Genomic DNA, 26,824 nt, shown 5'->3' with positions numbered 1-26,824 from the left:
GCCCGCCATTGATAGTGTTAACTACCACTCTCGGGGGAGGGCAGGGCAGCTTAGACCCTCAACCCCCCCAGGTAGGTCCAAGCACATAATTTCAGTACTGTACACCCATACACGTGGTATTTATCACCATTAGTACTCAGTCACTATCTGTGTTACTGATACTTTATCGCCTTTGGCATTTTTAAGAGTGGAGGAGCTTATTACTGTTGTACTTTCTCCATTAGCCCCTTTGAACTTACAGTTAACAGGAAAAGAAGGTGCACAGACCCCTGAGGGCAAAAGAGGAATGCAGGGAGAGCTGTACTTTTACTGAACAAGGTAATTTAAATAGCAAGGGTTGCTACACAAGTGCCCATTTCATTAGCGAATGAACAGAATTGCATAGCAAATTGCTATGCGACACTGCTTATTTTAGGTCTGTTTTTGTTTCATAAATACATGTTTATTAAACCAGTCAACGATACTTTAGTAGCAACATCAAATGTAATTCTGAGCCATGTGGATCAATCTTTTTGTAAATGATACATAGACAATACAGCCAGTGGGAAACCCATTTTCGTAATACATACTAGACACCTGTAAGCGCTCATAAGCATCACTACCTGGTACAAAATACTAAACTGATGGGGTCCAATAATTACCAAGTATAATATGAATAAATTCAACAATAATTTGCAATGTATTCCTTATTAATAGTCTTAAAACATTCACTCTCCAATACCATCCAAAAACTCGAACACTGGGGCAGAAGTGGTGGGTGTTGAGGCTTTCTAAACTCTGACCTGGTTGCCAGAGGTTTAGGCCATCCTCGGTTTAGTGAAACAGGGAAACCTTCGGAACAAGGCAGACCAATCTAGGTAGCTTGGAAGGTGGTCAAGACTAAGTCTCAGGAGGGAGAGAGTAATCGGAAGCCCACAATGAGCACAAGGAGTAACAAACCATAATTTAATCTTAGAGAATTGTATATGAAAAATAACTATTGTTGGCTGGACCAATAGACTAAACTTTAGTGATGCAAAAACAGTTACCACACAAAATACTCGACTATGTAACATATACAGTATGTTTCCTAATGCGACAAATGAAGAAAACAGCCACAAACTGTATGAAGGGGTGATTAACAAACTAGGAGCATTAGACCATTTTTCAGAGTCGTTCCATAACTTTGAGTCCAGCCCTAAGAAGTGGGCAGCCTTGTGCTCAACAATACAGTTGTGCGTAAAGACACGATTATGCAGGTCAAGCAAAAAGCAGGTCTTCTTGGGAGGGCTGTAGCAAATCAGGAAGGGGTTTGAGGCGATGCTGCATTGGTTCCCACTACTAGAGTAGGATCTGCCCTTGGCGGCAGAGCAGTGCTCAAAAGGTAGGAATAGCTAGGGAGAGCAGGCTAACCTAGCCAAAAGCAAATACCTTTAGGGGATATTTGTGCGTAAAAGGGAATAAGTTGTGCCAAGGAGCCATGAGTAACCGACCAATCGGCACAGTGCGGACCAAACTTTGCCAGTTAAGTCGAGGTCGCTAGTACACCTGTGTATAGGCGCGTTACAAATGCCATATCATATCAGTAGGTTTGAGTCCTGCAGTTTTGCAGCGCTCCGACTGAAGCTGCAGGGGAACGATGGTACATGATGGGACAGTTGACTTTTCTCAACTTTCAAAGGAGGTATGAAGAAAATTCCTGTCTAGCAGACTTCAGGGCACAGGAGAGCAGGTCAGAAAGACACCTACTGCGACCGTCACCAACAGGTAGTGCGCGGGAATCACGGATGTGCGTGCCACTACGCACTCTCCTAATTCGGGACCCACAGGAGCTAGGCCTGCGATATTTGGCAGGAGAGGAACAGGACCACAAGCTAACAATGTCTCAAGTCTCAGGTTTTAATGCGAGATGGCAGAGATTCTGCGGGATACTCTGAGGTAGAGCTGAACAGTTCACTGGATGGCCCAGGAACACTTCCAAAGGGGCTCGTTCGGTGGGAAAGAGGGTGTGGGGTGACGAGAGTAGAGATTCCCACCACTCAAAAGTGGCAAAGTGCCTTGGCAGACCTTCCTGATTGATGAAGAAAACAGGGGTCCGATGGGACAGCAAAAGGCCAAGGTGGCCAAACCTTTCAAAGTGCCTCTGGCGGGTTCACAAGTCTGTTTGTTCTGTGCAGGATACTTGGCTCCTTCTGTAGTTCGTAAGAACTCAGGTGATCGACCTGGAATTAATGCAGAGCACCTTCTCTTGTCCAAGATTAGCTTTGCGCCAAAATCAAGGACTTCCAATCGTAGATCTGCTCTCTTGCAGGCATCCCAGTCACGGTCAAATCACAGTACACATTGGTCTCAGTCAATCAGGCACTCCAGACATCTGGCCACCTGTATTGTGGATTGGGACCAGGCAGTCCAACCTGCGTCCTGGGCGCACACACGCGACAGGCATGAAGGTTGCGAAAGATCGGTTTTCGGAGGAGGCGCATGCCCTAATAAGGAAAACCCGGGTTACTCAACCTAGGTGAAGACAAGGGACAAAATGGCCATGGGACCAAACAAAAGACTTTGTGGCTCAGCCATTTTCGGACCTGGCCACAGTCTGGAACCAAACGCGGTAAACACAAGGTGATTCAGTAAAAATAACTAAAACGCTAATAAAAGTAACTGCTGCCACCAGTTCGTCCCAGGCACACTCGTACAATCACCAAACAATCCTCGGAGGGTGTCTCAGGCCATAAAACTAAATAAGGACCAAAGCGCATGGTACTGGAAGGTACTTTGTGCACTGGTCACAAGTTACCAAGAAATAGCAACATAAAGACTAAGGAAAACAGTTTCCCAGTACGGACAGTCTGAAGAATGTGTCAGTTTCCCAATAACAATTGAGCAAAAGTGAAGGGGCGCACAGCCAAGGGCTGCGCTCCACCGGTATAAGTCAGGATAGGATAGGATAGCCAAAACAAAGCAAAACGTTTTGGGGTTCACAAATGGAGGGAAAATCACACATTAAATCTTTCCCAAAACTGGGTCACATGTTAATAAACCATGAAACTCATGCATCTCGGTCACCCAAGCTATCATGTAAGAAACATGGAACATTTGGTAACCAGAACATAAAACACATCTACGCCTGCATACTACTTCGTACCAGATGTGTTAAAACAAGGGAAAATGTACATATTAGAAACAAACTGAGCTTTAATTTTTGCAAAAGTAGACACAAGTTTGATATAAATGTTTTGAGTAACGTCATGCTGTATTGACAGGGTTGCTAGCCAAAAACAAGTCTTTGTTGCATCGAAGATAACTTGATCAACATTAGCTTTGAAAAGCGTATTTTGCCACTTGCCACTGAAACAGGCAGAGTCAAGAGAATCTGCAGAGCAATACACATGTTCGGGATACTCTGCCAAATTATTATTGTATACAAATGTCAGTAGCTCTAATGGCGATTAACAATATGAAACTCTTCTTGCAAGGACCTGCAATTCAGTGCACACATCTGGCGCATTAATGTCCTTCGATTCACCATTTTTAAAGCTTTCACTAGCCTCAAGCAGTGGAAAAAAGATTTGATGTGCTGCCTTATGGAGGAAGTCAAACACAGAACTAATTTGTTGCATTTGAGTAAATCTCTTCTACAGATTGAATGGCTGTATGGCAAAGAAAAACTCCACTTTGAATTTTTGCTTGGGGCTTTCAATAGGCTCTTCATCCGCTACATATGTGACTTGCTTCATCCTTCGGACATGGACAGAAAGTTCAGGTTCAAAGCCTGCAGGAATTTCCAACTCTTCTGCAGGTTTGAGTGCATCAAAAAATGCTCTCAAACCTTTGATCACTTCTGCACCCTCTAAAACAATTTTTGGTTTCTTCCAGTTTTATAGCATCACCAACATCAAATTTGTGTCTGATGTTTGCTAGTCACATTCATCACAAAGAGAAAGTTACACGCACACAGAGGATACTACCAACCTGAAGCTAGTAATACTCTTTGCAAGACCTTGGGCATCAATTTGAGAGATTACCAGATTCTCCTATTTGCCTAGTGTCATTTGATATCTCAACTAGTGCATCGTACACATCACCAAGTTCATAGGGGAGTCAATGAAAGGTACGAATTAGACTTTCCTCCATCTTGGGTCACCAATAGGTTTCGATGTAAGATTAACATGGTGCTTTCGAACTTCCCAATAGTGTGTTGAACCAGAGAAATACACAAATATGTTGTACCATGTTAAAGAAAGCAGATGCCTCGAAGCAACACTTGGCTGCATCATTAATAATGAAATTTAAAGAATTGGCACTGCAAGGAACAAAGAACGTGGATTCTCATCCAAAATTCTTCGCTGTACAACATTTTCTTTCCACTTCATATTGCTTCCATTATCATAGCCTTGGCCACACACGTTTTCAATGGGAAGTGAAATTTCTTGTAATTGGTGGACAATAGCGTCTTCTACTAGCTCCAATTGTCTTAGTGGCACAAATCCTAGGAAATGCTTTATGCACACAGGCCAGCAATGATCAGAAGCCAACGCAGAAATGGTGATCACATAGCGAACGATTAGGGTCATTTGTTCAACATGGCAGACAAAAGGTGAATGATTGAAATGTATTTGACCGCCCAATCTGAGGTTAGGATTACCTCTTTAACGGTTGTGGCAAAAAAGCTGAATCAGTTCACTTCGTACATCTTTCCAGAGGTAGTGAATGTGCGCTATTTTATGAAGAAGCTCAACCATGAGTGGGTCAAACAAAGCAAGACATTCCCAAAATTTCAGGAAGTTTCCATTACAAAAAGTATGCAGTTTTTCAAGTGTTCCATGAAGGCCAGATTTTGCATACCAAGAACGCTTAATAAAAGCAATCAGTCATTCTAAGATTTCCTGCCAATGGTGCTCTTCTTGTTTAATGAGGTACACATTTTCCATCAGTGGTTTTCTTCTTCAATCGCCAGTTCCTTCCATTTTGAATATTTCATAAGTGTTCCTTGCTTCTTTCATGAGCTGCTAGAATTGCAGACATGTTTTTCCAGTCCTTTGACCCTTTATCACCAACTGATGATGCACTAGTTGGATTACTGCTTACAGCTTACAACAGAAGCAAACCATAGTGTGCTTTGATGTAGAATACTGTAACCACTGACGGTGTACATCTATGCTGGAAAGCCTCCTTTTGCAAGGATTTGGGGAAACTGGTTTCTTTCTTTAGGGAAAAGAAACTGCATTACCTGTTCTGGCCCATGCTCTACAAGGATTTGTCAGATAAAAACACTGCTTTTGGAGGGAAAATTGTCCGAGGTTGCAGGATCAATATAGCTAACACTGATTAAAGCAGCAGCATTTTCACCTCTTCTCAAATCTTGAACCTACAATTGTTCATTTGGTTCATTTTCTACATTGAAGATTTGCGCTTCCAATTCTTCTTCTACTTGTTAGGCAGTAGCTTTATCTGCCATCTCAACTTCAGTGTCTGGTGGCTCCTTTGAACAATCTTCATGTTGATCTTGCAGTGGATCACCTCAAAAAATAATGTGTTGCCCCCTTTTCTTCTGAGTTTACTATACTGTGACCAAGACAGTTTCTTTCTAATTGCCATGATGCACACGAGCTGAAAAAGATCAACCCAATGAATTATTCATGCTTTCCAGGTTTCGAAGAGAAAATGCACATGGCCATTGCTTACTGCGGCATGACATTTATAAAAAGGTACTTTCACACCACAGAGTCCCATCTTTTCATATTGCATCTTTTCATATCTGATCTCAACACTGCTACAAAGCAACCTTGCAAACTCCTAAATTAGCCCCATGCATACTGCAGATCCTGTAATTCCAAGAAACAGTGAAAATGGTAGACTGTGCCATACAAGACATAGCAAAGTGATTCACTAATTCCCTGTGTGGCAGTAATCTGGACAGCTTGTGTTCTTTGGCGACTGCCAAGCAGAAAAAAGGGAGGACATTAATGTTGACTCTGCTGAGGCCAGTGCTCATTACTAGAAGAGATTCAATTATTTGCCAGGATCACAGTTTGTTTAAATAGTGAAGCTGGAATTTTAATACTGTTTAAGCACTTGACCACATTCCTTTCATGCTGCACTTGGTTAAAATATTGAAATTGTGTACTTCAAGGCCCACATTAATACTGCCTTTCCCATGGCCATTCAGTCCTGTTTTTGCTTGGAATTCTGGGACTCTTAGTTTTCCTAAATTCCAAGTGGGGGGAAATATATACCAGTATAAAAACATGTTCATGCTGGCTGTACATGTACATTCCGGCTATATGCAGGAAGATGCCAATGTTACCATATAAGAACTTACTCCTGCTGCATTTGACAGTACAAAATGTGTCTAAGAAAGCTGCACCCATTTTCCATAATCAAAGGGGACTGGAGTGCCATGTTGACCCTGTGGAGATTCGACAAACTATTTGCATGAGGCAACGAAAAATGAAAATCCAGAATGAGCGTCATGCACCTCAATCACTGAGTGTAGCAGGATTTCCGTCTCCTCTCCATAGTGAGGTAATACCAAAAAAAGAAAAAATCCTAATAGAAACTTGTTAGGCAAAATGTGTACAATTGTGGCATTATTCTCACTAGGAGCTCCTTCAAAAGCCTAATGGTTCTACAATTCTTATGGTTGATTTCATTAGTGTAGGGTTGATAGTGAAGCCCTCGCCTCGGAGTCAGAACTGAGCAAATCGACTTTCAGTTACATTATTCTGAGACTACAAACTTGAAAGGCAAAATATTAGATTGGTTGGCCCCACCGAAATATAGATGTCACCATTACAGGTACCAAACCTTGTGTGGTCAGATCACTTGTCAAATTCACATTTCTCCTCCCAGGAAAATTTGCCGGAAGAGTTAACCATACGAAAAAAGACTTCAGCAGAAATGTTAAGAAACTGAAAAGCACAGAGCTCTTCAAAAGTGTGGAAACGGTCCTAGCTATTAAATACTGAGACTCCCTGGATGAGATGGCCTCTTCCTATCGGACTACTCTTACAAGCAGCTGGGATCAGCTGGTGCCTTTCAGACAAAAAGTGGTGAGAAAATGTGAACCATCAGACCTGGAAATTTAAAAAAAGGTTAAACAGCAGGCGGCAAGATCATGGATGAGCTCTAAATCAGAGATTGATAAGTCCAAATGGAGAGCCTGCGCTACAGCATTTAAATTAGCTATATATAAAAGCTAAAGAAAAAGAAAACACGCAAATTTCTAAAGCATAAAAATGACTCGAAAAAACAGGTCTTGATACCATTGGAAAAACCAACTGTGCAAGTTGAATAATTTACACCAACCTCAGCTGATTGCACTGGAGCTCTACAAGCTTTTTCCGATAGTGGAAAAGGGTAGAGATAAAATAAAGGACAGAAATCTCTACCTTTCATAATATGGGCATTAGAGAGGAAGAGGTTCCGAGTAACGAACAAACTTTAGATACTTCAAATTCTCCATTCAATCAATAACTATATTAGAATTGGAGAATGCGTTAAAATGTCATCCTACTACTTGTTTTGGGGTCGTGGAACCTACAAAAATAATTTGGCAATTTACAAATATTCTCCTTTCTTACCAGGTTTGTGAATTCGTCTTTTTACCACTCCCTGGTACTGGATGACATCAAGGAAGTTACCCTTACTCCACTGTTAAAAAATCCAGGACTTAGCCCAACAGATGTATCGAAGTTGAGACCGATTACAAACTCATTTATTGTTGAGTCATCGACAAAGTGGCATGCTTGCAGTTTCACCCATACCTAGAAAAAGCCAATTTACTACATCCTAGGCAGTCCGGCTTTCGCCCACGTTATGGCACAAAGTGTTAGTCAACTTGCAGTCCAACATGCTGGAGATTATGAACCGAGGAAAATCAGGCTCATTGGTCCTGTTGGACCCCTCTGCTGCTTTCAATCTTTAAGATCATAATCTTGTTGGACAACCTCGCTTCCTCAGGTCACTGTTCAGAAAAGGCTGTTTCTTGGATAAGGTCTTTTTTGTGTAACAGGAAATCTATAGTGTAATTGGGGTAATGCGGCCTCCAACTCAGCCCCTATTTATGTGGTCCCACAGGGAGCAAGTCCGTCACTGGTGCTATTTGATTGCTACATCAAGCTGCTTTGTGAAATGCTTACTAGGATGGGTGATGTATTTACAAACTTTGTGGATCACCGCTGCTTTTGGAACTGGAAAGGACTTATGAGGCAGACTCTAATAAACTTCAATCAATATACAGCCGTGTAAAAACATGGATGTCGAGAAAGCGGATGTGTCTGAACAACAAGACAGAGCGTTTGGATCTCACCAAGCCAGAGCTAAGCTTGCGCCAGATTACTCTACCTTCTAAATAGAGGATTGCAAAGTCCCAGTCCTAAGTAAGGTTAAAACCTTAAGAGTCGGAGGCCACCAGTGGGCGCAGGCAAGATGGCTGCCTGATCTTCAAGCTCCCCACATGGCCCCGGGACACATGCCACAAGACATGCCTCAATGCTCCATGAGTGCCGACTCAGCAGAATTAGCGAAGGGGAACCTTCGAGGAACAAGAGGGAAGTTACGCGGAATCTGAGGGTGCCGCTGTTCTCCCACAACCTGAGTCCAGATCGCAGCCCTCCCCCTCCCCCAGGCGCTCTCTGCGACAAGATCCTGGTGCTGGCTTGCTGCGCTGTGGGAGGAGGAGCCGGGCCCTCTGCCTGCGCTCGCCCGGGAAACAAACGCTATCCGGTGTAATACTACGGAGCTATGGTGCAGGGCGGGTACCCGGAGGAGCTCCATTGCTTTCCGCCAGCCCACCTCCCCATAAGCAGCCTGCGGCGTGGGACCAACGAGTGCGGCAGCGGCGACACCCGAGGAGCAGCGTCCCGCTCACCGCCTCAGGTACCATTAATACGCTTTGGCCCGGGCCGACGCGGGAGTGCGCCTGGGCCCCACAGCTGTGACCTGCCCACATCGGCCCACACCCCCGCGAAGCACCACCGTCGCCACCACAGTGGAACGCACCGCACATGACTCCCTGGGGGTGGTGACGGCCAACGGAGAAGCCCACACAGACACCCGAGTCAGGCTCGGGCCGTCGCGGAAGCGCGCCTCGGGCCCCCTGCCTCTCAATCTGCCCATCTACCTGGCCGGCACCACTGGAAGAGGCCTGGCCACTGGACCTCACGGTTCCTACTTCGCACTGTACCGTGATCCCATTCCAGGGCCCCTGCACACCAACTGTATCTTGCCGCGCTGTGGCAGCCCTCACTTCTACAAAATCCCGCCGCCACTACCACAGCGGGGCCCTCCCAGCCTGACTTCCTGGGGGTGATAACGGGCAGAGGAGCCCGCGCAAACGCTGGAAACAAGCCCGGCCCATCGCGGGAGCGCGCCTGGGCCCCCCCCCCACCACCCAGCTTGCCCCTCAGCCTGAATGGACCCTGTGGCCCCTGCTCCGCATTGCACTGTAGTACCATAGTGGGGCCCCCGCGCACCAGCTGCACTGTCCCGCAACGCAGGCGCTGCCCTGCAGGATCGCCACGTGGTAGCCACCCCTTGTACAAAGCGACGCCACCCCCCACACAGAGGGCTCCCCCGGAATCCGCACTCCTACCGGCATCCTCTTGTGACCACCACTCCAGTACAGGGGGCCTGCCACATCGAGGAGACACAAGGGGATAATTAAGGCCATACCGCGCCCCCACCCACCCGCCAAGGCCCGCCGGGACCCTCCGGGGGAGCTCCATAGTGGTTCAGTACACCCCAGCGACACAGGGTTGGATCAAGGGGGGCCGCACATCTGGCGGACTTGCAGTGGTGCACCACAGACTGGAGCTCAGACCCTAGCATACGGCTCCATCATCTGAAAGATATCTACGAGGGCTCGAGCCGGGAGGGTGGGACAGGTGGTCCAGAACCCCAGGGCTCCCCCAGACAATACCCCGAAGGCTCCCGGCATCCCAAGGTGACTGGCACCCCATGAGTTGGGAAGAATCTCTAGCGAAATACCAGTTCACCCCAGGACACCAGACGATGGAAACCGGCCCCACCGCCACACAGCCCCCAGACATGAACGCCATGCAGTGCAACATTCAAATGATCCTGGAGGAGATTAGAGGCATGAGGACGGACATGGGGGCCAAACTGGCGGACCTCACGGCCAAGCTCTCTACATTAGAAGACCGGATGGAAGGGGTCGAAAATAATCAAGTATCAACAGACCTCCTCGAAACGCAAATGGACGTTAAATTCAAGGAACTGCAACGCCGTGAGGAAGATCTCCGGCTCAAGGTCGATGACATGGAAAACCGAGAGAGGAGGAACAACCTGAGAATTTTCGCCCTTGAGGATTCCCAAGGAGAGACCCCGGTGGGACTGGAGAGCAAAGTCCGGAACATCATCCGAATTGTCCTGGGATCCGACTCGGGTGAAACCCTTCTCCTCGATAGGGTTCACCGGGCTGGCGGCAGAGGCAGGGGCCCACGCTCGGTCCTTGCAAGATTTCATTACTATAGAGACAAAGCTAGGGTCCTGGAGAGGGCTAGAACCTTGCGGGACATTCAACAAGGCAACTCCAGAGTGACAATATACCAAGATCTCTCTGCCCTCACACTCCAGATGAGAAAAAAATGTGGCTCCATCACCAGGTGGCTGCAAGAAAAAGGAGTGCGATATCGCTGGGGCCATCCATTCTATCTGGCGTTCGAATGGCAGGGCCAGAGATACCAACTAGTCACAGAAACAGACATTCAGAGGGCCACAGATGACCTTACGGGTGACCAAGCGGGATCATCTGGAGACCACAGTGGAACCCACAGAGATCGTGGTCGCGCCCCCCGTGGCCCTGACCCTTCTCAGGGGAAGCTGAAAATCAAAGGCGCACACAAATACCGGAAGACCAGGCACCCCTCTACAGATCGGGGGGACCCACCATGAGCACACGTGTGGCACTCAAGGCTTATTCTCCGTGCCAAGGCCCGATACAGGTCCTTCCACAGTCCTCGTAATCCCGAGGACCTTGCTGGGCAGAGTATGGTTTTTATTCCTCCTCCCTGGTTTGTGGGGAGATCTTTGTTCTAACGACCCAGGTTAGAGTCGAAATGTTGCCCACTTTTGAGGCTGGTTTTTGGTTCCATGGTGAGACACTTTGCGATCCTCCGTAGGGATATGTTGGCGGCACGCGAACCCGCACTGAGACATACTCCAGGAGGGCTGATGCTTGTCGACCATACGCCAGGGTTGGAGGGTAAATAAGGAAGGGGACATCATCACCGGATCCCCAACACCAGAGGGCTGGCACGTAGTGAAGAAAGGCATGACAGGTGTTATATTCCAAAGATCCTTTTTCCCGGGGCCGGGGTAGCGACCCTGGCGGTTCGTTGCTCGCTTCAACCCCTCCTGGGGAGCAGGCGGCTAATGCTCCACAAGACGGGTAAGGGGGGAAAGGAGTGCGTGCTTTTGACGGGGTTCAAGGGAAGGGGGAAATCCAGTTCAAGTCATGGACACTAATCTTGCAGCGGGTTCTAGGCAGCGGTCGATCCGAGCGGTTCACAGAGCACAAAACGACAGAGGAAAATTATTGAAGGGAAGATAGGCACGCTAAATGTCAAGGGCCTCAACTCCCAGAACAAAAGGTCCCTTACGAGTAATATGTTCCGTAAACACCCCACAGTCCTTTTCCTACAGGAAACACATTATAGGCAAAGAAAAGAGTCGAAAATAAAGGGAAAAGAGATCGGTTGTAACTACTGGGCCTCCCATAGGAGTTCAAAGAAAGAAGGGGTGGGCATTCTCCTGGGCAAGACGTTTCGTCTCACGGGAGTAGAAACCAAGAGGGGCTTTGGGGGCCGATTCTTAGGTATTAAGGGAACCCATGAGGGAGAACGCGTCACCCTGGCCACCCTATATGCACCCAACACAGGACAAATACGTTTCCTTACCCAGATTTTTAACCTCATGGACGAATGGGCAGAGGGCGCCATGATACTGGGAGGTGACTTCAACCTGATATCGGACCCCCGTTTGGACTGGTGGTCCACGAAGGGGGGGGGGGGGGTACCCAAGGGGATTTCTAAAGACAACCTGGCCATGCAAACCCTTCTGAGGGAACACTATTGGGTAGACGTTTGGCACAAAACACATCCAGGCCAGGGCGGATACACCTTTTTCTCACCTCCGCACTGCACCTACACTAGAATCGATCTTTTGCTGATCTGCGAAGAGGGGTATGGGGTAGTGGAACAACCGAAGGTAGAAGCCATTACATGGTCCGACCACAAACTACTCATAGCCAACTGGTCTCTGCCCGTCTCCCCAAGATCTTCCCGATGGCGATGCAACGACACGCTCCGCAGGGACCCAGTATTTCGGGACTTCATGAGGAAAGAAATGTTGGCCTATTTTGAGACAAATGACAATGGGGGGGACCGATATGTCCATGGTATGGGAGGCTGCAAAAGCCACCTTTAGGGGCCTCCTTATTGCAGAGGGCTCAAGGCGTAAACGGGAAAGAGGACTAATTGAAAAAAAAATCTGTGCAGAATTGGCCGCGCTGTGAGCTAGCCTGGGCCTCCCGGGGCTCTCCTGGAGGAGATGCAGGGCAAAAGACAGGAACTCCACACGGTCCTTATAGGGGAAGTTATTAAGAAAATGCGATATACTAAGCAAAGGTACTACGAACAGGGAGATAGAGTCAGGACCCTCTTGGCACAAAGAACCCGGGGCTGCAGAGGAGAGAGGTCACCTCAGGGACAGGACAGGCGGGATTCATAGAGGCCGGGAGGAAATTGTGGAATGCTTTGCCGACTACTACAGCAAGCTCTATACCAGACAGGCAGGCGAATCGCTGGACGATATCCGTTCCTACTTGGCTGAACACCCTCTGCCCAAGTTGTCAGAAACGGAGCTAGAAGCCCTGGAGGGGAAGATATCGGAAGAGGAGATGGAGGGCGCCATCAAGAGATTGAAAGTGGGCAAGGCACCAGGGGGGGGGTGATGGCTACACGGCGGACTTCTATAAGCAGACCCAATCTGTCCTGCTAAAGCCATTAGCTAAACTATTCAACCAAATCAGAAGCCGAGATTCAATTCCGCCGACGTTCCTACAGGCCCTCATCACTAATACCTAAACCCGGCAAGGACCAGATGGAATGTGGGTCCTATAGACCTATCTCGCTCCTAAACTTGGACGCCAAGATCTTTGCAAGAATCTTGGCCTCCAGACTGGAACACTGCCTTCCTCGCTTGATACACCCCGACCTAGCGGGATTCGTCCTAAATAGACAGGGCTCTGATAACATGCGGAAGACTATCCATGTGCTCACCTCCAAGGCGGTTCGGGAGGAGGGCGCACTCCTACTGGCCCTCGACAGGGTCAGCTGGGCTTTCATGGGGGAGGTTTTCGCGACTATGGGCATGGGCCCGAGGTGGCTTGGCTGGATGTCTGCACTTTACTCCTCTCCCTCCGCCAGAGTAGTAACCAATGGAATGGAGTCGAGAGGATTCCCCTTGAGCGTGGTACACGACAGGGCTGCCCACTGTCCCCGTTAATTTACGCACTTGTAATGGAACCATGACCGATCTCGGTCCGCAACGATAAGGCCATAAGGGGGTTACAGATAGGAGATACACATTGCAAAATCTGCATTTTCGCAGACGATGCACTGCTGTACATTACGAAGCCGTCCCTGAAGGTCCCCAAGATGCTACAGGGTCTCTCACGTTACGGGGAACTATCAGGATACAAGGTTAACCTTGAGAAGTCGGTGGCATTTACAGGGGGAAATCTATCAGACTCAGAGGTAGCCTATGTGAAAGGGCTCCCCTTCACTTCACGGGAGGAGGGATTCCGATATCTGGGGGTCCAAGTGACGCGTAACCCTGAAGACTTATACTCAGCCAACTCCCCCCCCCCCCCCCTGGGCAGCAATCAGAAAAGACGTGGAAAGGTGGGCAGGGTCTGGTCTCTCCTGGATGGCACGCCTTAATCTTATAAAAATGGTTGTTCTCCCCAAGTTCCTATTTCTCTTCCAAATGCTCCCGGTGCGGATCCCTAAAACATTTTTCACGGAAACTAAGCAGGTCCTTCTCAATTTACTCTGGTCGGGCAAAAAACATAGGATCTCTTATGAGGTGCTAACCAGATTGAAGGACGACGGCGGGGTACGGCGGGGTAGGATATCCCGACTTGGAAACATACCACAGGGCCTCCCAGCTAAGGATCCTGCCCGACCACTTTACCCCCGGTACAGAAAAACAATGGGTGGCCATGGACAATCAGGTTCTCGCGCCTGTCACAATAGAAGAGTGGCTCTGGGTCCCCAGGAAAAACATCCCTAGAAGTGTCCTGAACCACTCAGTCTTGAAGGTACTGTGGTCCCTATGGCGGGAGGGAGGTTACTATCGCTGGCTTACGACCTGGCCCTCCCCACTGAGCTGCATCTGGGCCCCCCACTTTTTAGCCAAGATAGCAGAACCAGCGGCATACCAAAAGAGGTTCGAGGCCGGCCTTAGCAAGACCGGCCACCTCTGGGTGGGGGGCACGTTCCTACCGCTGAGTGATCTGGAGGAAGCCCTGGGAATAGGTACCCTCTCTCCCTTCCATTATCTCCAACTTAAGGGAGTTCTCACTGAACCATCATGGGGGGATACCCTCAGGAGGGACCTTACAGACTTTGAGAAACTTCCCCTCTCCGCCAGGGGCTCCAAGTGGATAATATCTCGCCTCTATAAACTCCTTGTTTTCCGTCCCAAGAGACCCACCACCGGCACGCACACAATGGGGAAGGGACCTGGGAGCGGAAATCGATGATGAAAGATGGACAGAAATGTGCAGGAGGGCTAACAGATCCATGGCCTCACTCCAATATCGTCACGAAGCACTCAAAGTTCTCCATCGATGGCACTACCCCCCACAGAGAATTGCTAGAATGAGCCCGGGATATGATCCACACTGTTGGAAATGCAAGACCGCGAGGGGGGGGGGGGGGGGGGGGGGGGGGGACTATATCCATATGTGGTGGGGGAGCCCAGCGGTCCAAAAATATTGGGGAGAGGTGTTAACTTGGATTAAAAGAGTTGACGGGGTTGAACAAACTTTTTGCCACTGGCTTCTCTTCGGAATAGACTCCAGAGATGGCCAGGAGGACACCCAAGACCATATGCTGCAGACTATGCTGGTGGCGGCCAGGTGATGTCTCGCGCAAAAATGGAAAAGCCCCGGAATGCCGGAGGAAACAGTATGGGTAACCAAAGCGCGAGCCATCTACGATATGGAATTCCTAACGCATATACTTGACGAGTCTAAGTCGAATATTGAAGAGAAATGGCTGCCCTTTTTTGATAAATACGGACGCCCCGCCTAGTGTGACACACCCCGCCCGGGGGCCCCTCTCTCAGGGGATATAGGCAGCTGCCCACTGCCTCGAATGTGAACTTTCTGAAACTGGGCTCATGACTTTGGCATGCTAAGTAACACATTACGACAACACCGCTATGCTCTTCTAGAACCCCAAGCACGAAATGAGAACTTGAACTGGAGGAGAGTGGGGGGAGGAGGGTAGCGGTGGGGACGTGTTATGATTGGTTCTTTTGCTATTTTGTCCTCAAATATGCTTTGTGATGTTATAACATGCATAAATTAATAAAATACGATTTAAAAAAAAAACCTTGAGTCATTTTGGAGGCCTCCTTATGTGCAGAGGCCCATGTCAATCATGTAAAGAAGAACACCCGCTTTCATATGAAATTGAGACAGATTAGACTGTTTATCTCTCTCTCATAAGAAAACTGCACCACCCTCACGTGCCATCTTGCCCCGAATAGATTACTGCAATGCCTTGTTGGGAGGAGCCGATAAAGCTAGCATTCGAAGCCTACAGGCACTGCAGAACGATCCCATCCACATTGTGAAAAAAACGACCACACAACTCGTTCATAGAACTTTGCAAAGAATTGCACTGGCTTCCGGTGGCATCCCGAATTCAGTCTAAGGAACTTACCCTTGCACATAAGTGTGTATATGGGATTTCACCATGCTACCTAGCAGAGACAGTGAAGTAATATGAACCTAGTAGAACTTAGATCCTCTGGGTGGATCCTCCTCACGTGTAACAAAGTCAGACGTATCCTGGCCAATAGACGAGCATTCACCACTATAGCATACAGAGCATGGAAGAACCTTCCGGCTCTCCGGTGTCAGGAATCGAATCCTGTTCTCTTCCGTAAGCAACTAAAGTGTTTGTAAGCCTCAATGCCTGTGAGTTATTGGCGCTATATAACTAAATTCTGGTTTATAGTCAAAATGTCGAAAAAAAAAAACTAACAGCAAAAAATTCAAAAAAGCAATGTCTAATTCAAAAATGTCGAAATCACATACATAATAGAAAAAGTAATTAATTCGAAAATAAAATGAAAAAAAAATTGAAAAACCAATGCTAAAATAACTATGTAAAATGTCACAAATACTAACGTTTTTTATGGGGGGAGGGGTCTCCCAAAAACTAGAATAAAAATGACCCTTTGCATTTTTTAACACGGAAACGTTAACACAATGCTCTCTTAAATGGGCCATCACTTGTAAATCAGTCATACTTTAAAAGCTCTGCTATATGAAAGAAACTGAGGTCCTGCAGTTTTTGATGGCCGCTGGGAGTGGGGTATATTTGTCTGAAGAGCATCGTAGGGGACACCATAGCCTCACACTGACAAACAGAAGCAGCACAACCCCACTTTAAAATAATGTGACTTGGGCAGGCACTGGCGGCTCTGTAGCCCACCTTAACAGCCAGGCTCTGTGTGCCACTGCCCAGAATGCCCATGCCTAGGGAGTCGGGCTGTCTGTGGGTCCATGAAATAAACAGAGTGCTTGAAGAGCCCCAGCCGGGATGAGAGGTTTACTCAGGAAGTTGGTGAGTGAGCGTGACACCTTCAAAAAGCCCCCCCCACACCCATCACAGTCACTTTCAATCACCCTTTCAATACCAACATCACAGAATAAACAGGAGGAGCGCATGCCACGTGCCTTCTTGCCCTGGCACCTGCTGAGAAACAACCTCTTGAACAGCACAAACAGTGACGCCCATTTATCAAGACTTGGCTCTTCATTTGACCGGAGGCAACGGGTGCAGCACCAAGAAACCCCCTGCAGGGGAAGGTAGCGCTTTACAAACCTGCATAATACAACCTTCCATAACGTAATTGTCATATACTTAGTACTGCAGTACCATGCTGACCAAGGACATTCATTCGCCTATTATTGGTAAATACTAACTTGACCCAATATTGTACCTACCCATAAAATCCTCTTCAGTCGACCGAAACCCACAGGGCATCCCATAAAAGTTTTTTTTAAAGTGTCATTCAAATTGCCTGGGCATCGGAGTCAACCCATGATATGAAATACACATAAGGAACAAGTTACTTACCTGTAACTGTTGTTCTCCAGCGTGGGTCTGGCATGGATTCACATGCTCATGAATATTCCCCGTCGTCAGGCTGGGAATCCTCGGTAAAGAAAAAACCAGTATCAGTTTCGTTTCTGATCTGTCTTTCGTAGTAATAACCAATCACTGGTCTCTGCGTCATACTGACCACAGCCCATGACTGCCCTCTACCTAAGCACCGCCTCTGGCAGCCATCTTCAGATTTGGAAGCACGTGAAGTGGCAGTATGACCAAGTGAAGAGCCGCAGAGGGGTAGGCGGGAGGGTTCGCATGTGAATCCATGCCAGACCCACGCTGGAGAACAACAGTTACAGGTAAGTAACTTGTTCCTTCTCCAGCATGGGGTCTGGCATGGATTCACATGCTCATGAATAAAGAATACATAGCAGTACACACATGCACAACCACGGGAGGTGGCAAAGGCTCAACATTAAGCATCACATCAACTCAACATTAAGCATCTTACCTCCTCACCAGGCTCACCTCAGGCGAACAGGTTGCGCAGCACTGCTTGGCCGACCCTGGACTCCTCCCTGGAATCCCGGTCGACGCAGTAGAATTTCGTGAAGGTGTGCGTCGACCTCCACGTAGCAGCCCTGCATATGTCCAGCAGGGGCACACCAGATAGGAACGCCGTGGTAGCTGCGATCGCTCTGGTGGAATGGGCTCTCGGACGGCCAGGCAGCGGTCGGTTTGCCAACCGGTGACAGTACATGATACAGCCGGAGAGCCATCTGGAGATGGAAGCCTTCGAGAGAGCCTTCCCCTGATTGACAGGTCCAAAGTTCACAAAGAGTTGTGACGTCTTCCGAAAACCTTTCGTGCGGTCCACGTAGAACTTCAGCGCTCTAGCTACATCCAGCGAGTGCAAAGTCCTCTCAGCCGGCGACGAAGGCGACGGGAAGAACACAGGTAACACCAAGGGTTCGTTGAGATGAAAGTCCGACGGTACCTTGGGCATGAAGGAGGGGTGCGTCCTGAGCACTACCCTCGTGTCGTGGAAAGTCAAGTACGGGGCCTTGCAGGAAAGGGCCTGGATCTCTCCCACTCGTCGTGCGGAGGTGATGGCCACGAGAAAAGCTGTTTTCCACGATAGAAACTTCAACGGGGCCGAGTGCAGAGGCTCGAACGGAGGTCCCATGAGTTTGGTCAGCACCACGTTGAGCTCCCACGCCGGGGCCGGAGCCTTCACCGGCGGGAACGATCTGAACAGTCCCTTCATGAACTCTTTCACCAGACGATGAGACCACAAGGACGTCCGGCCCGTGGTTCTGGTGTATCGGGAGATCGCAGCAAGATGAATCTTGATGGACGCGTGTGCCAGACCAGCTTTGGCCAGCGTCAGCAGGTACGGCAGCACTTGGGGAGCCGTAATCCGTAGAGGGTTAATCTTCTGTGCGTGGCACCAGACAGAGAACCTCTTCCATTTGTGTCCGTAGCATTTAAGAGTCGAGGACGCCCTGGCCTTTGCAAGAACCTCTCTGCAATCGGCCGGTATGTCGTATCCTCCAAACTCTAGCGCTGCAGGAGCCAGGCCTGCAAGTTCAGCGACTTCGGGTCGTGGTGGAGGATGGCGCCTCCTTCCCTGGAGAGTAGATCCGCGTCCGCCGGCAGCTTGATTGGCGGGGACGCCGACAAGTCCAGAAGGTCCGGGAACCATATCTGCCTCGGCCACGCAGGTGCGACGAGGATCATCCTGCACCGTGACCTCTTGAGCTGGTTGACGAGCCGGATTAGCAGAGGCAAGGGAGGGAACGCGTAGAGGAACAGGCCCTCCCAGGGGAACGAGAAAGCATCGCCCATGCTCCTCGTCTGGGGAAACCTGCTGGCGAACCTCCGGCACTTGGAGTTCGTCGCCGTCGCGAACAGGTCGATCTGGGGTGTGCCCCACCGTCGGAAGAGGCGATCCACCAGATCCTGCCGTAGTTCCCACTCGTGGCACGAGCGCAGCTCCCTGCTGAGTGAGTCGGCGATGGTGTTTTTTATCCCTGCCAGATGAAACGGCACCAGAAGAATCCCTTGGGCGACGGCCCAATGCCACAGGTCCTGCGCCTCCTTGGACAGCGCTGGGGACCTGGTTCCGCCCTGTTTCCTGATGTAAAACATGGTGGTGGTGTTGTCGGTGAAGATCCTCACCACCTTGCCCTTGAGGGACGGAAGGAAGGACCTGAGGGCCCAAAACACTGCACGGAGCTCCAGGACGTTGATATGCAGGGACTTCTCCGTCGGGAGCCAGAGTCCCCTTGCGTGCAGATTTTCGGTGTGCGCTCCCCACCCTTCTAGGGAGGCATCCGTGGTCACAGTCACCTGGTGGGCTGGGGTCTGGAAGTCCATGCCCGCCGTCAGATGCGCGCGGGTGCCCCACCACCGTATCGCTCGTCGGAAACTCTCGTCGAGCTTGATCCTTTCCTCGAAGCTGCCAGTCGTCTGGATCCAGCGCGCATCCAGGAACTCTTGCAACGGGCGCATCCGGAGCCTGCACATGGGAATGAGGTAGATGCAGGAAGACATCATCCCGAGGAGGGACTTGATGGACCTCACCTTGGCCGCGTCGGCCACCAACATCCGTTGCACCTTGCCCAAGATGGTCCTGGTCCTCTCCTCCGACGGGGAGGCCAGAAGGGACACTGTGTCGAGCCTCGCTCCCAGAAACAGTGCGACTTGCGCGGGCACCAGGTGGGATTTGGCGTAGTTCACGGAGAATCCCAGGTCCGTGAGGAGTTGGACGGTCCTTGCCGTGTGGACCACGGCGAGCTCCCTCGTCTTGGCGCGGATGAGCCAGTCGTCCAGGTAGGGGTAGACGTGAATCCCCTCGCGGCGCAGCTGCGCCGCCACCGGTGCGAGGCACTTGGTGAAAACCCTGGGTGCCGACCGCAGTCCGAAGGGAAGGGCTTTGAACTGGTAATGACGCCCTTGGACCACGAATCTGAGGAATTTTCGGTGCCCCTTTAGGATGGGAATGTGGAAGTAGGCATCCTCCAAATCCAACGACGATAGGAAGTCTCCTTCCTCCAGCTGACCCAGGACGTGCTGGAGGGTGACCATCCGGAACTTCTGCGCCTTGATGAACTTGTTCAGGCGTCGCAGGTCCAGGATGGGGCGCCATCCTCCCGTCTTCTTCTTCACGAGGAAGTAACGCGAGTAGACTCCGGAGCCCCGAAGCCTCTTTGGGACGAGTTCGATGGCGCCCTTTCTGAGCATCGCCTTTACCTCCAGGAGAAGTTGAGGGACGTGAAGTTCTTTCCTGGCCACGGGGGGGACGCGCGGGCACCTTCTTTGAAACTCGAGCGCGTGGCCCCGGGCCAGGGCGTCCAGCACCCAACGGTCGGTGGAGATGGACTCCCACACGCTGACGAAGCCCGCCAGCCGGCCTCCCACCGGGGTGCTTCGGTGGGGGCCCGACCCCACGGCCGGTTCAATCCTGCTTGGACGCGGCCTTGCCGCCTTGGCCTCCTTGGCGACGACGGCGGGGTCCGCCAGACTTGCCTCGTCCTCTGTAGGCCTCTTGCGACGACGAGCGGGCCGCTTGACGGTAGGAAGCGAAACCGCCGCCGGAACCTTTGGAGGCGCCCTTGCCTCCGCCGCTCCGAAAGGGCGTCCGCCGTTGCTGCAGTACTCCAAGGGCCCGGGCCGTCTCAGTATCCGCCTTGATGGCCTGAAGGGAATCGTCCACTGTCTTCCCAAACAGGTTGTTCCCGTCGAAGGGCATGTCCAGGACCCTGGTCTGGACGTCCTGCCGAAAGTCCGTAGCCTTGAGCCATCCGCGACGTCGAAGGCAAACGCCGTTGCCCATCTGGCGGAACCCAGTGTCGGCGATGTCCGTCGCCACGGTGATGGCGTGGTCCGAGGCCACCTCACCTTCCTGCAGGATCTCAAGGGCCTCCGCCCTCTTGTCGTCCGGCAGAAAATCCAGCAGGGGAGCTATCTTGTACCAGAGTTCCCTGTCGTAGCGGGCCACGATAGCCAAGGCGTTGGCCGCTTTAATCGTCGTCGCCGCCGACGAGATGACTCTGCGTCCCATGGCATCCAATTTCTTTCCCTCGCCGTCCGGCGGGGAAGTCGACGTGGAGGCCGCACCCCCCCCCCCGCTTTCTTCCTGGCTGCCGCGGAGACGACGGAGTCCGGGGTAGGCTGCGCCCGGAGGCATAGGGGGGCCGAGTCCGGGACCCGGTACTTTTTCTCGTACCGGTCTCTTTTCGCTGGCGTCGTGGAAGGGTTCTTGAGGAGGGAAAGGCCCTCATCCCAAATGTCGTCCAACAGAGGCACTGCGAGGACCGTCTTCCTCTTGGTCTCGCGCCGTTGGTAAAGGAAGCCTTCCTTTTTCTTCTCCTCAGGGCAGAGTTGGAAAAGCTCGGATGCCCTGGCGATCATTGAGTGGAACGATCCAATCTCGTCGGGCGGAGAAGCCCTGGTGGGAGGCGACGATGGAAAATCCTCGTCGTATGCCTCGTCGTCCGTACCCGTCGCTGCCGTGTCAGTCCCCGTATCATCCCCTCGGGTGGACGGGGAGGAGGGCTGGACGGGGCGCGACGGTTGAAAAGGAGGCGGTGGATGGATCCTTCTTTTCTTGGTAGGGGGAACACCAGAAGGTCCCGGTTCTGGATCCCCCGACGGGAGAGGTTCCTCCGTCGGTAACGGTAGTCTCGTCCTTATCTCGGAGCATAAGGACTGTATAGCCAACAAAATGGCCGCTGAGTTGTCTTGCGGCGCTGGCAGAGGGGAATCCGACGGGCGAGCAGGGGCCCCGTCGGTATCCTCGACGATGTCGTCGTCGTCACCTGCGTCGGGGCCCATTCCGACGGGCTGGTCTTGTTCCACGCCTAGGCCGTGGCTTAAGACCTCGATCAGTTCCTCTTCTGAGGTTGAGGCCGAATCTACGACGACGCCCTGCCCCCCCTTCTTCCCCACGGAGGGTTTCACGGGGGTCCTATCGATGGGCACGAAAGAAGACTCCCTCCGAGGAGGCAGGGAGATTCTGGGCCCCGAGGCCGCCACCACTGGTGCAGCCTCCACAGGCTGGGCCAGGGCCGCCGCGACCGTTTCGATAGAGGGCTTGGTCGAATGGATCAAGGCCTTCACCACCTTAGGTGCGCTCACCGCCTTATCCTTGAGGGAGGGGGCACTGCCACGCTCCTCCTCTGCCTTAGAGCTCGACCGGGGTCTCTCCAGGAGCTTCGCCGGGTGCTCGGCCTTCCTCTTACCCGACCCAGAGCGTTGGCTCGTGGTTGATGGTGCCGGGGAGGGTGCGCCCTGCCTGGCGCCCGTAGAGCCCGACCGTTCGGCGCTCCCGGTGCCAGCGGACTCGCGGTGCTTGGCCTTATGTTGGGCCCCCGTCGCCGGGGCGCCCTCAAAGGTCTTAGAAGACCGCTCAGATTTCTTCTTCTTCTCGCCAGACGGGCTCTTACCCTCCAGCCAGCTGGCGAGACGTTGATGGCGGTCCTTCATGGTCCGTTCCGACATGTTGCCGCAAAACGCACAGTCCTTCTCCACGTGCGTCTTGTCCCCATGAAGGCAGTAAAGGCAGAAAGAGTGTTCGTCCTCCTTGAAGACGTTCTGCAGCTGGCATCCAGGGCAGGCCCTGAACAGCTTTCCGGGCGTCGAGCTTCCCTTCTCCTGGGCCATCTCCGAGACCGGGCCTGAGAAGCTTCTGGAGTCCTCCGAAGTGTAGCTCGACGAAATCTTCACCCTTGAGGGGCACAGATGAATCCGACACGGGTCCCCGTTGATCGGATGTAGGATCGGTGGAGCTTGAGGCTCTTTTGACCGAAAGAATCGAAGTTTTTGTGAAAAAGCGCGAAAAAATAGCACTAACGCTCGAGAGCAATAGCACGAGGATCCCAACACATGAACGTGCGGTAAAAATCTGAAGATGGCTGCCAGAGGCGGTGCTTAGGTAGAGGGCAGTCATTGGCTGTGGTCAGTATGACGCAGAGACCAGTGATTGGTTATTACTACGAAAGACAGATCAGAAACGAAACTGATACTGGTTTTTTCTTTACCGAGGATTCCCAGCCTGACGACGGGGAATATTAATGAGCATGTGAATCCATGCCAGACCCCATGCTGGAGAACCCACCCCATCTCTCTGAAATGTCACAACATTCTCAATCCCAGCATCGCAACCTTTTTCAATCTTGCAGGCATTCTGCAGTACACTGCGAACCGCATAGATTTCAGAGTATCCCATAACTTCGAATCCACCTGTCGGGATAAACAAGGCACCAGCTAGTGTGCCATCTGCAGCAGGGAGGGCCACCACGGATGGTCCACTCACCAGACTACCGTCCACCCGTCCAGAAGTCGGAGACGAAAGAGCATTCACAATAGCGAGCCACAGTCACAAGGGCAGTGGACACATGCAGTGCAAAAGCACAGGTGCCACCAGAGGCCCAGCGCACAGTACAGCATGCAACACCCATGCCCACACCAGAGTCGGAGGCAAACCTTGCGTGCCTGCTCAGCAAGCCCTGCTGTGTTGAGCAGTGCAGCTGAGTGCTGCTCGCCTCACAAAAGAATAAGTATTACATAATAAAGCCTGCACCAATGTCGGAGGAGAGCTGGTGGACAATAGATAATGTTTTTAAAAAATAAATAAAGTCAAGCCTTCAGCTCTATATTCATTTCAGTGGCCAAGAACATTTTTACAAAGGTCCGGATCTAAGTTAGAATTAACCTAATGGTACAATGAAAATCGAAATGTTAAGACAAAAGACAGCGCAAAAAAAAAATCATTTCTAGGAATACAAATGACAATATTTACAAGAGGAAGAATTTACAGAAAGGTGGTCCAACTGTCCAGAGGTACTCCTGAGGTGGTAAAACAGAGGGAACCGAATGATTTCAACGGATGTTACAAAGGATACTATCAAAGGGCAATGTAGTTTCCACATAAATGACTAAAGTAGACAGACCATTTTACATGAAAATACTGCAGTGTGCGTATCTCCCAGCTTTGAGAACATTCCCGCCGTAGTATTTACAATATTTCAGTACCAAGGGAAAGAAGACTTCTGAATATAAAATTTCATTGGTAAACAAGTACTTCTCTTTTTGTGCTTTCAATAAAGAAAATGCTAAATATTCATTTGCTTATGTGCACATGAAAGCGCCAGATTCAAATGCATTGCTAACACCAAACAGCAGTTAAATGGAGTATACAGTGTATTCAGTTTGCATAATGACCAGTTTTGCCTAAAGAAAAAGGCGAATCAATAAAGACTTTGCTTTACCTGCAGCTGCCATGTGTTCACTTGTACGGATTGGCTGGAAACCCACAAAGGGTATTTGCATGGATAATATTAAACCCACGATGTAAAAGGTGCTGTAAGCTGTCAAAAAAACATGAAAAACAGAAAAATAGTTTTGATTTGAAGACGGGTAACAGTGTAGAGCATACGTTGTCTGGCATAGGCTCAATCACACATCCCTTGTAAACTCAGTCATTCAGTAAATATTTGCATGTTTGGGTTGGTAAAAACTCTTTGATGCAGACTTTCACAAAGCTAAGCTACAGATTTTCACGAAGATCAACGGTCAGGTACAAAAAACAAGCAGGAAAATATAAGGCAGAATATTTAGCAATGCTGAGTGCGAGCTGAGACTGTGCATAGGTAGGCATCAAATAAAGGGATATATTCCACCAAGGGATTTCAAATGATATCCGATAGATAAGAGAGAAGCTTGGGTGGTCAATGAAGTCACTCGGAACCCTAAGTGGGCCTGCGTCGCCTGTAGTTTAACTATCCATCATTTATTTTGCATTAGTTCAAATGCAATTATTTTATTTATTGCAGACTCTTCAGAGGTAGAGATATATTTACCCTTAACAGTTACACTACGTTTTACACCAGCATTCACCATTGCAGAACTGTTCTTTTGCAGTTAAAGCATACCTCTTAATTTTACCACCCTATGGTAGTTACAGCCAGGCAGCAGGAGGAGGAGGAGGAGGTCCTGCTGACAAACATTTCTTCCTCCACCCCATCTCCCCCCGATTTTTGTAAAACTTGTCAAGTTGGTAACTCGGGTTAAATACTTTTAGTTGATAAATGTTAAGGTCATTTCCATTGGATTTTATTTTAATATCAGTGGCTTCTTGGGAAGTTGCAGATATAAAGAGTCTTAGAGACCACTCACTTGAACTGCTATAATGCACCCTATGGGAATACTTCAGGACCAGAGTATTCAATTCCTAGTACTATCAGATCACAGCATAGCAAAGAATTTCAGTCTTGGAATCCAGGATTTGGAAATACATTTGCAAATTCTATTCATGACAGCACATATTTGTCTAGTGGATGGCCCCGATAAAGCAGCTGCAGTTTAGGCAGGGGCTAAGTATCTGTTCCAGCAGAATTAAGATCAGTGGGTAGAGGTAAAGGATTTCACAAATTACACCTTCCTTCATGTTTTCCTAAGTGAAGGTGGTGGAGGAGAGGTTCTGTTTAGGTGTACGGGTTATATTCCAATTAAGAACCTGGAATATTGAATAGGTTCAAAGCTTCGAACTTGTCAGAAGGATTCTATGAATAAAACCTTGCTACTCACCAACAAGGTTTCTACATTTTATAGCCCACACTAAGTTTTGCAATCAAAGAGCAGATCCATGACCTTTTCAGTGTTTAGATTAGATACCTTTAATTGTGTTATTTCAACAATGCCCTAGGTTAGTCCCTGCAGCATATCAGCCAGGTCCTTGCCGGTTGAGCGTTGCTGCAGGGAGGTACCTTTTGCCAAATTAAGAACCAAGGTTAATTCTTCTAGCACATCCTGGGATATAGCTTTATGCCAGCCAGACTCAACCAGCACTTTCACTTTGCTCAAAGAACAACAGGGATGAATATCTTTCCACAAGGCTGTGCTAACAGGCAGCAAGTAGGTCAGGTCAATGCAGTCAGGTATTCATGAAATTTGCTGTCTAGGGCCCATAACTGTACCAAGATAAATTAGGCTTAATCTTTGCTAAACATTCCATGCCTACAGGCTTTTCAGGGGAGCTGAAACCCAGAGCCTCGACTCTCCAAGCCCCTAACTGCCTATTCAGCAGGAGAGGATGTTCCTCCACTTCCGATAAAGTGGCATCCGCTACTACTTCTCACTTGGAAGGCGCGCGCCTCCGTCACATTTAGTGCCAGAGCTGCTGGTGAAATGAAAGGCCAAATAGCAAATGGGACCGAATCCTGGGGCAGAAATAGGGGAAATGCAACCCTGTCCTAGAGTATGTTGGTAAAAAAGCCCAACAATTAGAAGTCAGAATGTCAAGGAGTCAGATTCCTACCAGGGTGACATGACGAGACGGATTGTTGCAGATCAGGAGCAGATGCCCTAGAAAGAAACTGTTGTAGTGAAAGGGGCTGTGAAGAGGGATGGCACACAAAGCCCCAAGATCCTGAAAAGGATCAATGTGAGATTGGGGCGGGGTC

At 49.8% G+C, this 26,824-nt stretch overlaps 1 protein-coding gene across 1 annotated transcript in view; it reads right to left on the bottom strand.

Moving 5' to 3' along the window:
* The window catches only part of STT3B (STT3 oligosaccharyltransferase complex catalytic subunit B), an 872,418-nt gene that overhangs the window by 433,992 nt on the left and 411,602 nt on the right, over nt 1-26,824 (bottom strand). The window contains exon 6 of the mRNA XM_069648801.1: nt 24,632-24,730. Coding sequence (XP_069504902.1) covers nt 24,632-24,730 — 99 coding nt within the window. The remainder of the gene's footprint in view (nt 1-24,631; nt 24,731-26,824) is intronic.

This window comes from Ambystoma mexicanum, chromosome 2q (genome assembly GCF_040938575.1).
Source record: "Ambystoma mexicanum isolate Mex_15411 chromosome 2q, UKY_AmexF1_1, whole genome shotgun sequence".
In the NCBI taxonomy this organism is placed as follows: domain Eukaryota; kingdom Metazoa; phylum Chordata; class Amphibia; order Caudata; family Ambystomatidae; genus Ambystoma; species Ambystoma mexicanum.
The sequence above is the reverse complement of the archived record's forward strand: the minus strand, read 5'-3'. Positions and strand labels throughout refer to the sequence as shown.